Source organism: Vipera ursinii (genome assembly GCF_947247035.1).
Source record: "Vipera ursinii genome assembly, chromosome: 3".
In the NCBI taxonomy this organism is placed as follows: domain Eukaryota; kingdom Metazoa; phylum Chordata; class Lepidosauria; order Squamata; family Viperidae; genus Vipera; species Vipera ursinii.
This window is the reverse complement of record NC_139516.1, coordinates 168,467,622-168,485,269: the sequence shown is the minus strand read 5'-3', so window position 1 is coordinate 168,485,269 and position 17,648 is coordinate 168,467,622. Positions and strand designations below refer to the sequence as shown.

At 36.7% G+C, this 17,648-nt stretch overlaps 1 protein-coding gene across 1 annotated transcript in view; it reads left to right on the top strand.

Moving 5' to 3' along the window:
• Nucleotides 1-275: 275 nt before the first annotated feature.
• CDH2 (cadherin 2) overlaps nucleotides 276-17,648 on the top strand; it is a gene marked incomplete at both ends in the record, with an annotated part of 140,200 nt that continues 122,827 nt past the window's right edge. Inside the window, 2 exons of the mRNA XM_083361193.1 lie at nucleotides 276-350; nucleotides 16,650-16,764. Coding sequence (XP_083217319.1) covers nucleotides 276-350; nucleotides 16,650-16,764 — 190 coding nt within the window. The remainder of the gene's footprint in view (nucleotides 351-16,649; nucleotides 16,765-17,648) is intronic.

Here is a 17,648-nt window from a genome sequence, read left to right as displayed (position 1 = left end):
GCTGCCTTTGGGTGTGTGTGTGTGTGTGTGTGTGTTGACCGTCGCCGGTCCCCAGGACGCAAAGGAGAGATAAGGAGCCAAGCTGCCGCTGACCTAGAGCACAGTCGCCCTTTCCCTCGAGACCGGCCCCGCCGATCCTCCGCCAGCCTCCCCTGCTTTTCTCTTCTCACCTTGGCCCAAGGCGGTCGAGGCTCCTTCCCCGACCGGCGGACTTTTCGCCCCGTTTTAGCTTTTTTTCCACGTTTGTGCATCTCTTCTCCCCTGCCTTCGCCTCCATGTGCCGGAAAGCGGGAACGACGCCTCGGATCTGGCCGCCGCTGCTCTTTCTTGTACTGGCGGCCCTACAGCAGGTAAAAGGAGGGCGAAGAAGAAGGAGAGAGAGAGAGAGAGAGAAAAAAAAGAGGAGAGGAGCTGGGCTCGGGGGCTCTTTGTTCCTGACGATCCCGGCGAAGGGCGGTGGCGGGGGTTGAGGGACGCTGCGATCGGACGGGCGAACTGGCGTTGGGGAAGGGCGACTGCTCTTCAAACGCCTTGGAGGCTTGGTGGGCCTGCGGTTCAGGAGGGCAGCGGTGCGGGTTTTGGCGAAGGGGGAGAGGACCGGGCTCTGGAACTGCAGTTTGAGCAGAAGCAGCCTTGGGGAAGAAGGCTTGAGCAGAAGCGCCCCCCCCCCCGCCACCACCACCACCACTCGGCAAATCCAGGAAGAAGGAAGAGTCGGGGTGCATCGAATGGGATTATAGAGGATTTCACATTGCAGAGCTGGCTTTAGATTGGAGGTGGCGGAAGCGCCGGCTTTCTTGGCTTCTTGCAACGGGAGTTAAGAGACCCGTTCTTCTTTTCTAGGGCTGAGCAGAGCAGGTGGCTGCTCCGACGTCAAGTCGTACTTGAGGGGTGGGTCAAACCCAGAGAAGAGATTTGGGGAGTAAAAGGGGGTAGGCGAAGTAAGTTAGAACCAAGTTATTCTCTCCCCACCGTTGTGGGATATGGCAGTGGGCCTTCCACGCGTGAGAGAGGAAAAAAACCGGAAAGGTGGCGGGGTGGGGGGAGGGGAGAGCGCCGGTTGCAAAGAAAGGGACTGTCCTGGAAATTATTGCAAAGAAAGGCCAAGTAGGGCAGGTGAATGAAATGAAAATTGGCGGTCTAGGTGCGAACAAGGAACTCGTTTTTTTAATTTGAAGACTAGAAACGGGACAGTCTTGGCGCCATCTCTTCCTAGGAGACGAGCGTGGGAAAGGAATCGCCGCTACCACCCACATCTTCCCCTGGGATTATGGAAATAGTACGCCTTTCCTGTGGGCAGGCAGGAAACGAAACACGCGCGGACTTGGTGATTTCAAAGTCTAGATAGGATGGTGGAAGTTTACGCGACTCAGAAAGTTGGGCTCGTTTTCGGGATTTTTTTTCCCTTCGAGTTTGGGAAGAGAGTGCGGATTCTGTTCACCAATAGGCGTGGCGAGAGCCTCGCCAGGCTTTCTTCTCTGACTATCAGCGCTGTGCCTGGGGTTCACTACGGCAGATGCTCCGCGTTGTCACTAGTCATGCAACCTTGGAAGGTCGAACTCGGTGTATCATGGCGCAGCCTGTCCCGTTTACTATTTCCGACTCCTTTGCTCTCTTCCTCGGTGCACTCAGCAGGAGAAAAATGGAATTTATATTCCTTTCCCAAGTCTACCTTTGAATAAGGAGGGATTCAAAGTATTAGCGGCCTGGAAGTGTCGGGCAAGAATCGGGTGGCAATGTGCCAGATAGCCGTGCAGCGTCCACCCGGAGGGGTCAGGAAATGAGCCCTGAATGACACTTAACAAAAGTAATTTACAGCCCCCAAAGTTGCAGTGGGTCAAACGGGTTTATAACGCCCCCTTCTGTAGACTCAGGTCCTGTGAAGAGAAGAGCGCTAAACTGTTACCTCGCCCCTCAGCTCTATCCGCTAATCTCTACCAGGGAAGAATTTAATCAGCCTCCGCTCCCCTCCTCCCCAGCTTGGCTCCTGCTGTTTTCTGCTGCTACTGCAGCAACTCCGTCTTTACTTTTGGTTGAACTTCCCTCTTATATGCAAGAGTGCAGGCGTGTATCGGCTATTTGACCTGCCACTGTATTTGCATTTGCAAATTTGCAAGAAGGAATGTAAATCTGTCCTTATTGAGAGTTTAGCATTTTCAAAGTTGGGGTTGTCTCCAAATCAGGTTTTTTTTTTACATTTGCTGGAGGTTTGAAAGCCAGTGTATGCTGATGGATTCCTAGTACATTAAACTGCACTGATGATAAAATGTAGTGTTCTCAACTTCCCTTTGTTGAGCTTATGAGCAGCTGGAGATGAGCTTTACACCATTATGTGAGTAAAAAGGAAGTTAGGTGCGTCTTCCAATAGGATTGGGATTAGGCTGAGGTTAAAAGGATGAAAATTACAGGGGGTCTGGGCTTTCTGGAATAAGAGTTTAGTTAACCCAGACAGAAAATGCATGGGTGGTACAGATTTTGGAAACTGATAATAGAGTTGTCATGGCTCATTAAATGAATCCGTGATGTGCATGGAATTGTCCTGGGCTGCAAGGGCAGTCTAGATAATAAAAAGGGCCTTGTTGCAGGATTGTATCTTGTGAAGCAGATATTAGTTAATGGAAGCTGTAGGCGAGTTGAGGACTTACGCATTTTTGTGCTTATGAGACAGGTTTAGATTAAATAAACTTTATTTGATAGCAGGACATGTGCATTTGAGTTATGTATGTGCTTGCAGGAAAGGTTGGAAGTTGCCTGTAGTTTCCTTGAATTGGTACCAGGGTGAGACGTGCAGGATGGACACTAGTTCTTTGATCAGTGTAAAAGGCAATCTTCATCTTAGTGCAAAAGACAAAGAGGAATACATTTCAGAGACAGATGGTACATCTGGCTCTTAATGGTATTTCTGGTTGGAACATATTTTTTAGAAAAGGTAAAGGGACTTTCTGCAGTGAGCTCTAGAAAAGAGTATTTCTGTCTGTATACATGTTAATGAAGGGGCTGCCTTTTGGCACTGAATAGTGTCTGTTTTAAATAGTGTGTGGCTAGATGATTTAGGTACAACTGAGCCTTGATCATGGCCATGGAACAGAACTCCATTCTGGGAATATGAACTGGGTATTCCATTCACTGCCTCTAGGATGAGGAGCACTTTCTCTTGCTATAATTTTTATTGTGGGTTTTTTGCTGATTTTTGGTAACTTTAATGGTTTTTATATGCATTTAAGATGTTAAAATATTTAATATTAAGCATATGGGGATTTTTCCTTTGGGTGCATATCTCTACAGTCTTTTTCATTTAAATGCCCCATCATCCTTCTTTGAAGGACTGTTTCATATTTCTGGAAGATTTGGAAGTAGATAGGATTTGAACTGTTGGTCTTTCCTTTAAAGATAAATTCATATTTGTACCAACCAATCTTTCTAGAACACTTTTTTCTTTAGTTATCCCTGATATTTTTAACATGTTAGTACTCCTGTTTTTGGTTTGGTAAGGACAGGTTGAACTCTGAATTATGTTATTCCATTTTCTGTATGTGTTCTTCTCAAGACTGTTTCTAAATTAAAGCAGAATCTGAATTACAGAGAAAGTTATATTGCTTTTATGTATAACTTAATGTCAGTGGCATGTCATGGTTGGAGAATCCAATTTCCTCCTTGTTTGGATATCCTTTAAATCGTGTTAAGACTTAAAACAATGCCTAAAAGTGCTAGAATTTAGGAATGAATTTAGTTTCATAAACATGGGCTTGGAAAACAGTTTTTTTTAAAGTTGGTTTGGCTTCCTATGTTTGTTATTTAATCAGGATTGTTACAAATTAGAAATAGCTTAGAACTTTTGCATTATATACATACCTTATACAATAGAAAGTTTGAGGCATTGTTTCAAAACATGTATGAGGATTCTTTAGCTAGATAGTTATTTTTTCTTTATTCGCCAAATATTTCCATGAGGTTTTTTAAATTCTAAATGGGCAAAGTTCATAGAATACATTTTGCAAAATATATAATTTAGAAACTTACTGAAACTGATACTCATCAATATTGAAGATGAAAGACTGGATAGAATATTATTAGATATTCTTAGATATTTTCAGTATATTGCTGTATAGAATCTGGAACCTAGAAAATATTACAAGAAGAATGATTTATAATATTTTTATAAATGAGTTGTGGAAAGGATTAGTGTTTGAGGGAAGCTTCAGAAAAATATTTTTTTAAAAATGGAGAAAGGGGAAACAGTTAATTAAAGATATAACATGGCATTAGGCATTGGTAGGGAAATATCTAAATTTCCAGTCTCGAGCAATAAATATTGTTATTTATGTTAGTCCACTATATAAGAACACCATAGAACAGAAAGGTAAAACATTATTATTGTTGTTATTATACAAATGGAGTAGATTATTATGAAGAAGAATGGATCTTAGATTTAAAAAGAAAGCTAGAAAAATACAACAGGTGCACGTGAATCAAGAATTAGAATTGGATCTAGTGAGGTAAGAATGGAAACCATTTGATCCCTGTTTATTAATATTTTCTGTGCTGGTAACATCTTTCTTGATTTTTATCAACCCATTGTTTGAATCTATATGATATATTTCTAATGGCTAGACAAGAGAATGGAGATTGGTGCAAACTGTTAAACTACACTTTATGCTCTATGGAACTGTTGCCACTGCTTGTTTTTCTTGTAAAATAATCTAGAAATTTTCTGTAGTGCAAATCCATGTCTACATGAATCAGTGGTTAAGAACAAGTTGGAAGGTGCATAATATGATGACAACATATAGTTCATATTAATCAGTAAAGAGGCTTAGGGGGACTATGTTTCAAATTAACCTTAAGGTACTGTGGTAGATTAATAGATGGGACACTTTTATACCATTATATTTTCTTTAAGTATATTTCATAGTTGTCCTCTATTACTTTTATATACACAGTTGTCCTCTATTACTTTTAAATACTTTTTTTAAAAAAAAAGTGTAATATTACAGTTTTGTCCTCCTCCCATTCCTTTCCCCCAAAAAACAATTCTCGATAAAAAGTTCTTATTTCTGTTATTCATATTGGGAAATAACCAGGATTTGAGATTTTGTTGCTTGTTTGTTTTGGTACTAGTGTTAGTGATATAATCTAAATGTTAAAATTAAAAAAAAACTAATGTTGAGATTGTTCATTATTCATTTTCTGTGGAAGCTCAGAAGAAATCATTTTTTTAAGAAATGCTTTGTTTCCTTATTAAACAGGTAAATTTCAAATATGTAATACAGTATTAAATAAGAAACTAACACTGGAAATAATGAATTTTTTTGACAAAATTCACATTAGTCTGGTCAAGATGACATACCTTTAAACATTACATAAATTAATGTTTTACAATTATGATACAGTAAATAACTACATTACAAATAAATATTTTAAGTATATTTACAATTGAAAAAATTCATTTTATGATTTAAAACATTACCCTTAGAAGTTTGGCAATAATTTGAATAATTTTTGATTAATTTTTACTTCCTTGACTTAAGCTTACTTTGAGAGAATTATTACTGATAATCAGTAATTAACATTATCATCATGATCCTGTTCTATTTGTGATGGACTTAGCACTGCTTCTGTTCCTTCAATAGAATTATACTGCCGTCAGGGAACAGTTTTTCTCCATTTTCCTGTCCACTCCACTGTCCTGTGTACCATGAAAAACTGATTTTGAGGATAATGGAATCTTCAAAATCAACATATGTACACACTTTACATCCAAGAATACACTAAGGCATAAACTTGTCCACCCCAAGGATAAAACACCCAAACAAATTAAGCAACGTGGTATATGCAGTACAGTGCAGTGAGACGTGTAGATCTGTACATTGGGGAAGCAAAATAACCACTTCATAAAAGCATGGCACAACATAGAACAAATCCGTCAGGACAAGATTCATCAGCCCATCTGCATTTAAAAGAGAAATACCACTCTTTCGAAGACAGCAAAGTCCACATTTTGGACAGAGAACCACTGATTTGAAAGAGGGATCAAAGAGGCCATCCGTGTCAAAATTGAAAAGCCCTCTCTCAACAGCAGAGCAGATGATACGACATCATCTATCTCAAGTCTACAGAACAGTCCTTTCAACAGTTCCAAGAAGGCTCCACACCCATTTGCACTATTCAGGTGGCCTTGAGGATACAGAGAAACCTCCAAGTGGCCTCATGACCAGTTGTCTGCAAGGAATATAAATCCTTCCATTCCCGACCAGTCAGAGCTGAAGAAGCTTCTTGGATGAGAAGTGAAATGTCTTCAAAGAAAAACAAGGAAGTCCAGTTGTCTCTTGAAAAAGCCCCTTTGGGACTTCCAAATCAGTTGTAACAACTGTTTGGAAGAAGTGCCTCTACTTTCCTCTCTTACATTTGAATCACTTCCATCAAATCATCAGGATCTTCAAAATCCTAGGATTTTATTGTTGTTTTAATTAGAATGGGCCTAATTTTCTGTAGCCATTGTGGATATCTTTGCCTGATATTTCCAACAAGGTTGCATGGTTTGAATAATTTTTTGATCATTTATTCACAAAAATCTATGGCTAGCAATGGTGACAGAACAGGATACCTGTGTAGTGATGTCACAACAGTTTTGCATATTGTATATCCTGACATTGGACATTATGCAAATCATGGGGCTAATATCTCCTCCCCTCCCTGATAGATCCCTATGAAGGATTATCAGTATTATATCTGGGACAGAATGAAAATAAAGCTTGCTACAGTATTAGTAGAAACAAAACCTTGCAAATTAAAGTAGTTTAAAAAGAAGGCTTTTATGTCATTGGATAAAATATTCTCATTTTACTGATGTACATGAATGGAAAATGTTTTCATTACAATTTAAACTGAAATGTGTTTGTTAGATAATATCTTGTTATCATTCTGAGTTCAAGATGGCTCAGATAGGGTTTTTTCCCCCTTTGTTTTATCCATGCAACAGTCCTGTAAACAAAGGTGAACCAAAAGTGGTTTGAGATGCTTCAGACATAATGTCCTAGATCAGGGCTTTTCAACCAGTGGTATGGGTACCACCTGTGGTACATTGGCACCTGGCATGTACGCAACCATTCTAGAAAAGTGGTAGTGGGGGAGGGGAATGAGATGAACTGGTGGCAGCACTGCACAAACCTGAGCGAGAGATGGCTGGAGCTGCAGGGCTGTCAGGGCTCAGTGGAAGCACCAGGATCAGTGCTTCTTTGGGGCTGTCAGGGCTCAGTGGAAGCACCAAGATCAGCGCCGGGCTCCAGCTGGAGCCGGCACTGATCCTGGTGCTTCTGAGCTCAGAAGAAGCGCCGATCAGCTGGAATATGCTGCAGCATCTCCAGGGTCTTGTGATTTACATTCAGATGCTTGGCAACTGATTCATATTTATGATGGTCACAGTGTCCCAGGGTCATGTGAGGTGACCAAAACCTGCAGCAACCACCCAGCAGGCGGGGGGGGGGATAAAAACCAAACAGCCCCCACACCACCCCCACTGTCAATCCTCAACAGAAATGCTCACAACAATGAAAACCTCAGACAGGAGGAAGAGCGCCACCAGGCGGGCAGGCAGGTATCTTGCTCAGCTGTGGCTTGGGGGGCACTTTTCACTAAGCAAAGTGTTGCAAGTCGAGGACTACCTGTACTTCAGCACTTCTTTCCTTTTTTGGGAAGGGGGCATCAAGTTTTTGATGCCTTGCAAGGCGACTGGTGGTACTCGGATGTTGCCATATCCTAAAAGTGGTACAATGGGTGAAAAGGTTGAAAAGCCCTGTCCTAGATGAAATAGAGCTATTTTGGAGCATACCACCTTGAACTCTAACTATTATGTAAGTGCTGATCACTATATTAACAATTTTAGTTGATGCTTATTCCTATTCTTACCATGTAGTATTATACAGCCATTATTAAACAGGAATTCCTAATTTTGACTAAGTGTTGCATAAGTAGGACCAATTCTATTGATTAGTTTTATGCCAGTGATTTCATTTTAGCATTTTCTTTATAAAAAGTAAAAAAAATGATGGTAAATTAAGGTCAATATGAAGATGGACTGGAAAATGAAAATGCCATCTAATACCAGGTTTGTACTTTTTCCCTAATAAAAACTATTACTTTTCTGTGTTAATTATTGTAAGCTATTGAAAAGACTTATATAAGCAGACAAACAGGCCATGAATAAGAAAATACAGGCAGATATTGGCTTTATATATTATGAGCACAATGATTGGCAGCATATATCATCCAGATATTTGGGTCTGACACACGCAAGTCTTTAAAACCACTTGTATGCATCAGGTTGCAAATCACATTTGAATTTAACTGACTTTCTCATTCATTTGATACTGTGGTTTTTATACCATGATGGTCTACTAATGCAGCTTACTCATACAGAATTAGAAATTAGGCGAGATCAGAATTTCTACCACTAAACAATACAGTCATTAAACACAACATAGGTGACCATTCTGTTTAGCAATGGAAATTCCATTGTTAAGTGAGTATATCATGTAACTGTAACTTCTGACTTCCTGCCAGATTCCCCATTGACTTTACAGGGAAGGTCAGGAATCATCATCATATAACCATGGGACACTGCAATGGTCAGAAATCCAGGTTGCTTGTCAATGAAGTTGTTGAACCAGAGTAGTTGTTAAATGAGGACTTTGGAATAATGCTCATCTGAAATCTAGTTCTTAGTTTTACTAAGAAGAATAAAGGTAAATGTTTGAGGATTGTTGTAATGAAATGTGCATTTTATATTAGAATTGAAGTAAATTATCAAAAAATATTAGTGATCTGTTTCAATGCTTGCCACAGCTATATATCTTCTATCTTGCTACAGTTAGGGAAAAGTGGCAGATAGTTTGTAGAATTCAAAGTATGTGGACAGTCAGTTTCAGGAAGGCATTGTTCCATCACTGTATTTTTTATTTTATATCTAATACTATAGGGCTGTGCATGTTTGCATAGGATTCTGAAGAAATGTTTTGCAGCTGGAATGAGCACAACTCTGTTATTCTTAAATGAGCCCCCCCCTTTTTCAGGATTCCACATGAAATTGAAAAAAAGGTGCAGCTGTTTTAAGAGCTTCATGAACTGTGGTAAATCATCTGCTTAAATCAGGTGCATGTTGATACCTGAAAAAAGGGCTGCCATGTGGTAAATAGCTGAGTTTGCAATTCACTTTATGAACAGTTAGATGAAATTCATTTCAAAGTACAACACAGTAGTCTGTGAAGGGCAAATGACAAAAAAAGTATCATAGTGTTATACAAACTTGGTCTTGTTCATCTGTGTGTGATGAAGTTGCATGTATGTTACAAAAAAGATGGCACTTGCCATTTTGATTAGTATTGGATGCTTTGGACATTGTACAACATGATCCCAATTTTTCTTATGAGAAGTTAACTGGAAGGTTTCTAAGATTTAATAGTACAATTTAATGTGGGCAAAGTGTTTAAAATAAAGCAATAAATTGGTGTCCTCAACAGAAGCCTTCTAAGCCATTCCAGATACTGCAGAAATAAATAAGTTGTATTTCTGTCTATCTTTTAATACAGTGATATAAGGTTGTTGCTGTCTTTGCTTGCATTGATTATGATGGAAGAAAAAAGGTCCCATACATCCCTTAGCTGGCTTAATCTTAAGGCCCCTCAGTGGGGAATGGAAGCATTTTAGTTCTGGTGAACCAAGTTTATATTGACTTTCACTATTGACAAGGTCATTTGGCAATTTAGCCATGGAAGAATCTCCCGACCACCTGTATCTTTATAGCCCTTCCAGCAACTACATTTGTGGGTTATAATGTCTTTATCTCTGGAATTCCTAATATAAGCAAACTTCCTATTCTGTGGACTTTTTAAAATCAGAGTTCTGTGAATTTGAAATCTAGGCTTGTATTTGCTTTTATCAAAGTAAGTAAACTAAGGTGTAGCACATGTAAGTTCTTTCTTCTCCAGCTGAACTGCAAACCTTTCTTTTACTTGGTTTGGAGTTCTCTGCAACTTTATTTTGTCAGAACATACATCTTCAAGTTACAGAGTCCTCCAAAAATAAAAGGCTTGTTTAAATATAGCCAGATGTCCATTGTACTTTTGATACTGAAGATTACTTTGAAGATTTTAAGAGTTTTGAGACACTAGGAAAAATGGCAAGTATTTAATTCAAAAAGTTCATTATTTAAAATTGCAATAGCATATTTAATGAGATTCAACCAGGATGATACTTTCAGAGTATTGTGGGAGCTATTTATGTATTTAGTACAACATGACTTGAAGACCTACAGTTTAGCTGAGGTGTTCTTAATTTTAGAAGAAATTGATATTTTGCTTAGTGACTTATTTATTATAAGGATCAGTAGTGTATTGAAGTTCAAGTGATACTATTTATAACAGTTTCAGAATTGGTTAGGAAAAAAATATAAGAAAATAAAAAGCTTAAGAAAAAATATTTTTCCTATTTTATAACATATAATTAGGCAAACCAAAAATAAGTTAATATAAAAACAAGCTAGAGGGTTAATAATATTAATCATAATATTAATACCATCTCCTACTTCATATTTATTTACAGCTTATTTACATAGGCTCCATAGACATACTAGGGCTGCCTTTAGTCTGTAGCTTAATTTAGAGTCATACCCATCTACTCAAAAAGATTGAAGTAGTTATGGTGAAGCAGACTGGTTAGCAAAAGACTTGAGACAAGTCTGTATATTCTTGTTTGTAAATATTAAATAAATATGGTGTTATCTCTGAGAACACTTAATAGACTGTTGCTGACAGAACTAAAATGACAAGGTTTTATAGATAAGAAATGGGATATGAGAGGGCAAGATCATTTGTTTCACTTTTAAGAGGCGGAGATATGCCTATAAAATTATTTATATTTGTTGTGAAGAAGGAGGAAGTGGATTCCATATATATATATATATATATATATATATATATATATATATATATATATATTCTTTTTCTTCACTTTGTTCTTATTCGTTCTATTTTTTTCTTCTCTTCTGACCTTATTTTTTGTCTTTCATATTTTTTTAGTTTAGATTTTTAGTTTGTATTCATTTATATTGCAATATTTGGCAAAATTATTATTTAAAAATGCCTGTATGCTATATTGAAGGCTGCATGTGGACATTTGGTTCAGTACCTACAGCCTATTGAATGCAAAAGGAGAATCATATGTTGAATTGTTTCCCTCTCAAATTATATAAATCTTTTCTCTGGCAAAGTAAAATGTTAAGCATTCTCTTTAACAACTTTAAAGTCTTCTCTAATTTGAATGTTTTCTACGTGAAGGATTTTTATTCTCCAGGTATATTACTTACCATATGTGAATTCTGAAGTAGAAACTTTAATTGGCTCTAATAGTCTAATATATGATTAGAATAGGCTAAACTCAATAATTTGACCATTGCAAAATCTTGAGTGATTATATATTACCAGATCAGCTTACAGACAATATGACCACAAGAGACATATTTGATAATATCAATAAGTGGAATTGTTAAAAGCTTATTATTGTTGAGATTTCTTTTTTTATAAATCTTAAAACTTCTAAGTACTGTACAGATATTAGAAATAATAGAGACTCTGTCTACAGACTTTCTGCCTAATATAAAACTAACACCCAAGATCTTCAGTGTTGAAAATTGATATTCCATGACCTAACTTGTTAAATTCATTGTTTGGTTCTAATCATTGTTCAATGAACTTTGCTCTAATTACTTCCCCTAAAAGTTTTTTTTTTTAAAATTCTTGATTAATAAGAACTTAAATGATTTTCTCATGATCAGCCATTGAAAGTTAAAGAAATCAAAATTTTCTAAGGATGTCATGTAATTTAAAAAATTAATAAGTGTTTTTATACTGTTAAAAATCTTGTATTATGAGATTTTTTTAAAAAATGTGCAGAGACATTTTTTGCCACATTTTATTTTATTTTTTAAAAAAATAAACAGTGCTTTTTTCCCATTTTTAAGTTTTTCTTGTGATCTGAAGATTTCTGGAATATGTAATGTTTAAGAGAAGATGTTGCTTGGTTTGTAGCCTCGTGTTGGCAAAATAAATGATGTTATAATGTACTTAATGTAGAACAAAACATCAGAAGCATGAATGATTTGTTTGTCTCTCTTTGGCAAGTAAACATGAGCCATGACCAATCAGAATTGTTCCTTAGTAAATCGGTAGATAAACCAAATTTCAGGGAGTGAATTGTCCATCTCCTTTCTCATTGTTCAAGGTTTATCCTGCTTGCTTTATGTTCTCTACATCTCAACTTTCCTTCTATGCCAGACATGTCAAACCTGCGACATCACATGACAACCTGCAATGTATCGGGACAGTTTTGCCATTGCCGGCAATGGGGTGGGCGTGGCTTCCAGATGACGCGTCTGGCCTACAGGCCGGCAGTTTGACACCCCTGCTCTATGCCTTCTGTTATAAACTAGAGAAATTTCAGCTGGCTAATGCTTTGGTAATATAATTTGAAAATATTACCGTATATGGTTTTCAAAGTGGTGCTGTAAGTTTTCCTTTTGTATCTTTGACAATAAAGTTAGAAGGTTTGTAGGATTGGGTATTCCAGTCAGTGTATTTTTCTAACAGAAGAGAGATAATAAAAGGCATCAGTTTTCCTAGTTTTAGGACTTAGTTTTACTCTGCTAAACAACAACAAAAAACAGTGAAAAGGAGGATGTATATTGCAGCTCAGCACAGTTTATATTCTACCGATTGGAGAAACCACAACCCTTTTGAATGTCAACTTTCTCTGAAGTTGTCAGTTATTGAAAGGTTATTTACAGTATTATGGTATTATGGTTTAAACGTAAAGCAACTGTAAATCATAAAAAATAACGTATAGTCATGCATGTAAGAAAAAGAGAGTGGGGCTGGGAAGGATGTATTATTTAAATGGATATTCCCCAGCTTTATACTTTTAAGTGTCCCCAGTCTTTCTGAGCTGATGGGGGGCTTATTTAGAATATTTAGACTGCTAATTGTACTTTTATGAAATATCTGCCATGGTATGCCCAGACCCAGAATAGCTCTACACTAGGACAGCGGTCTACAAAGTTGGCAACTTTAAGACTTGTCGAGTTCAATTCCCAGAATTCCTCAGCAACCATGTTGAGTTCTGAATTCTGGGACTTGAAGTCTTAAAGTTGCCATGGTTGGAGAGCCCTGTACTAGGAGGTAAATTAAGTACTGAATTGCAGCCCAAACATTATCATTTTATTTTCTATAGAAGCATCTCAGATTGATGAGGAACTGAAAGACATTTTTAGAAATACAGGCTGTGTTTGCAGTAGGTGTGTGATTTGTAGCATTCCAGCTTCCTGTTCATTTTATTTTAATTAAAAGTCTCTAAAAATAGGTAAGTCAGGGAAATCACCAAGGATTGTATTTGAGGGTACATTACTTGTCTGAGATGACATTGGAGATTCAGGTTCTTTTAATGATGTCAACAATTTTATACGTGCATTTTGTGTTATTAATCAGGCATTAATATGATCAGAATTAGAAAGCTGGTTATTGGCCCTGTGGCTGTTACGGAACTGTAAATTAGCTTGTAGAATGCTTTGGATTTATTTCCAAAAAGATGCTTTGAGTGTGTGAAGCACAAATGTAGCACCTGTCTGTAATATTTCCCAGGATCGCATTGGAATTCTGTATACACAAAAATTGTATAGATTAAACATCAAAGTTCAATGTGCGCATGATAATCCTTACCACAGGGGGTTCTCAGGCCTCTGCCAGCTTCCCAGTTACATTAATTTACATAAGCAAACAGCATAGAAATGGGTAGCACAGCCTTCCATGTGATTAGGATTATGTCTATTCCTGTTTTCAGCACTCATGTAAAGACTCTTTCTGTGAGAATGATGTGAAAAGGCCCAGATCTTTTATTGAGTTTTTCAGCCTAAATGATTTAGCTTTAGTAGTAAAATAAAGAGAGATTTCTGATTGATTTTTTTTATTTTGGATCTATCACTTTATAAGAGCAAATCTGAGGTTTGCACTAACATAATAACCATAGTTTTAAGTCTGTGCACTATATAGATCAAAATATAATGTTTGTGGAATTTATCTTTGGTTTTCATGGATATTTCTCAACAATCTGTTGTAAGCACATCTGCCAAGAAACACTGTTAAAAATCTGGACATTTTGTAATTAAAATCACTGTGTTTATCTATGAACTATCTATCAAGAGCATTTTTGCTTATAGTAATCAGACATGGCAGTAATGTTAGTTGATCTAGCAGAGTTGACTTTCTGTGAAGAAAAGGCTCATTCCAATAAATTCTCTCTGGGTTTAGTAAACTGTTATGTTTTATGATAGTAACTTATATAACAGGGGCATTTATGACTTGTGGACTTCAACTCCCAGAATTTCTCAGCCATTAACAATATTATAGCCAGAATGCCAGTCAGAATGTTGAAACCCAACATCCATAGATATGAAAAAAGTAAGATGGTGGTTGTGGCAATGCAGTTGAAGCCTCTTTTCATTATACACATGTGTCATTTTGGCATATGTATAAAAACTTGCATTGCAATGTCTCAATCTCAAACTTGGCCTTTATGATTTCCTTCAAAAAAATGTCAATTTTTAGAACTAAAAACAATATATTTAGTGCCACTTAACTGGAATTTTGGGTACATTATGTTATTTTCTGTCATTTTTACCAGTTTGAGTAGGATTGCAGTATGGTCTGAATTTTAGAACCATTTATAAAGACTTATATTTCATTTGCATCAGCTGTTTCATTAAGTTATCTGGTGATATTTCAGCAGCAAGAATTTTGATTGATTTTTTGCAATGCGCTCTTATAGCATACTTCCTGGCATTAAATTTGATAGAACAATATGTATAGAAAGATGTGATTTTAATAGCCATCAGGACAAGTTTAATATGTTTTAGTTGCAATATTAGGAAATAATTTAAACATTTCATAAAATAAAAACCTTTGCTTATCTATTTTGTATAACAGTTCACGTCTATATGGGGCAATTAACATATTCCCAAACATTCAGAGAGAACAATTTTTGATTCAAACTACATGATGAGCTGCTAGGTACACATCACTGACTCACCATGAAGCAATAAAGAATAGCTAGTTTGGTTTTTCTGTGAAAGGTATAATGAATATATTCAATTCAAGTCTACTGCTCATAAAAGATTAAAAGAGGCTTTACTATTCTTTGAAGAAAAAACAAAAACAGCAGAGCTTTACATGCAGGAAAGAATGAGACAGTTTTCTTGTATGGAATGGCAGGAAGCAGTTTTAGGATTGGCAGTAAGCCATAACTTACTGATTGAATTAAATTCTCTCATTCCTCTTGTGTTTCTGGCTAAGGAATGTTGACAATTGACTAATTTGGGGAAGAGACTACTCTTGTTTCTGGGGGGAAAAAAGAAAAGTTGCAAATAAAAGCATTGAAAATCTATGTTCCAAAGTTTTCATTTCATTGCACATTATTTTAGTATGTAGGAGTTTTTTAGTGTAAATGGTGTGCTGTAACAGATTGACAGATTCCCATGCATTTTGTAGGGTTGTTTAAAATCCTATTAATCATTCAGCTGCTCACCTAGAAATTATGTGTTTCTGAAGAAGTTCAAAAGGTATCAACTCCCTCCATGTGTAACTTACAAACTTATGGAATGCATTTTGGCCTTAAATATTTCCTGTGTAATCACATTTGTTCCCTCTTCCTACTTCTTTTTAAGAAGTAACCCCAATACTTAGTTTTATGATACAAGAATCATTGCCACTCACATATTGTTTGGTGCTGTTGTTTGCCATGAGATATACAGGAACCTAATCTGGAAACAGATGTGAATTTTCTACTATTACACATATAAATAGAAGTCCTCTTATTAAAAAAGTTTACCCTAATAAAAGAAACAGAAATGTCTCATGTATGGCTTGTTAAAACTAAGCTTGTGATATGTAAAGGTAAACTTCTTGATTCATGAATAGATACACTTCCCCTGATATGAAAAAAGTATCAATTCAGCCAAATTAACTATGAAAAATGGAAAGCAGTTTTCCATTCTGGTAACATAAATCTTGTATTTAGTCTTCCTGTATTATGACAAATGTTTTATGAGACATAACATGCTTTCTTAATGACATACTTGGTGTTTACATAGACCAACAAATAATATTTCTTCAGCTATGTAGATAAAGACTAAGTTGAAAAGATAGACCCAAAAAAGGATTGATGTTCTTAGTGATCATCTTTATTGTTAAAGCTCACAAATGTATCATGATCAGTATCAGTGCAAACTTCATTTTGTATAAGATTTAGTTCTATGTAAAGAAATCTGATTGTCCTGTCCCATAATTCTATTTCAGACTTGGTTCAAACATTTGGTGGATTAACAAATCAAGTTTGCATATTATTTAAATCTTGCCGGACAAATGGGATTTGTTCCATTCCAGTTATCAGAAATATTAACCCCTTTGCCCTTGGAATTCTAATTGCAGCTATTTGGAAACAGAGAAGTTGTTTGTACAAGATAGTAGCTAAATCACAGTTCATGCCAAGTTGAATGTTTCTCAGTTGAATGGGTTTGCAAAGTATTACATAAATTTTGTCTTGTATTTCAGGCACCTATAAAGGCAACTTGTGAAGAAGGCACATTATGCAAGACTGGATTTCCTGAAGACATTTACAATGCAATCATATCCAAGGGAGTAAACGAAGGACAGCCTCTTCTGAATGGTATTGTTGAACCTAAAAAGTAGATTCTTATTCTGTCTTATACATGCTAATCAATTCCTCTCTGAATTGTATTTTATTTATTTATTTTTTATTTTAATCCCATTTATATCCCGCCCTTCTCCGAAGACTCAGGGCGGCTTACAATTTAAGCACAAATCAATGTGCTTAGCAATAGCCTTCATTCTATGTATATGCCTGCTTATTAGGGCTTTCGGCCCCATCTCAAGCAGCATTTTTACAAAGTCAGCTTATTGCCCCCAACAATCTGGGTCCTCATTTTACCTACCTCAGAAGGATGGAAGGCTGAGTCAACCTTGAGCCTGGTGGGATGCGAACCTGCACTAATTGCAGGCAGCTGGTGTTACTTAAGGAGGCATTAGCCCACTGCGCCACCAAGGCTCTTAATGCCATAGAGTGAAAGGTAGAAAGTCTCAAACTTCCTCTCCCAGGAATACTGGATTTGGTGTAGTGAATGGCATTTTACAAATGGTAGGTCCTAAGAATCTTGTATCATTGACATATCCTTGAACTTTGAAACCAGTACCTATATTAGCATTTATTTATTTTTTGGTATTCTGCAGAAATTGCTAGAGAAGTTTCTTAGAATATCCCTTGGGTAATTCACTAGATAAAATGTTTTTGATTAATAAGTATTGTTCTCAAAGTTTATTTATCAGAGAAGAATATTATGTTTCAAAATAAGTTCCACTACTGTATCAGAAATTGATTTGCCTGCCATGTGGCAGACAGAACATCCATAGAAAGTTAAGACAGTGGTAATATTTATTCCTTCTGCTTTGTATGCCTTTTTTCTAGAGTAGATATTTTGTGAGTTTTGAAAGCTTTTTGTGAATTGTACGCTGACTGCTTCTACACGATAGGCA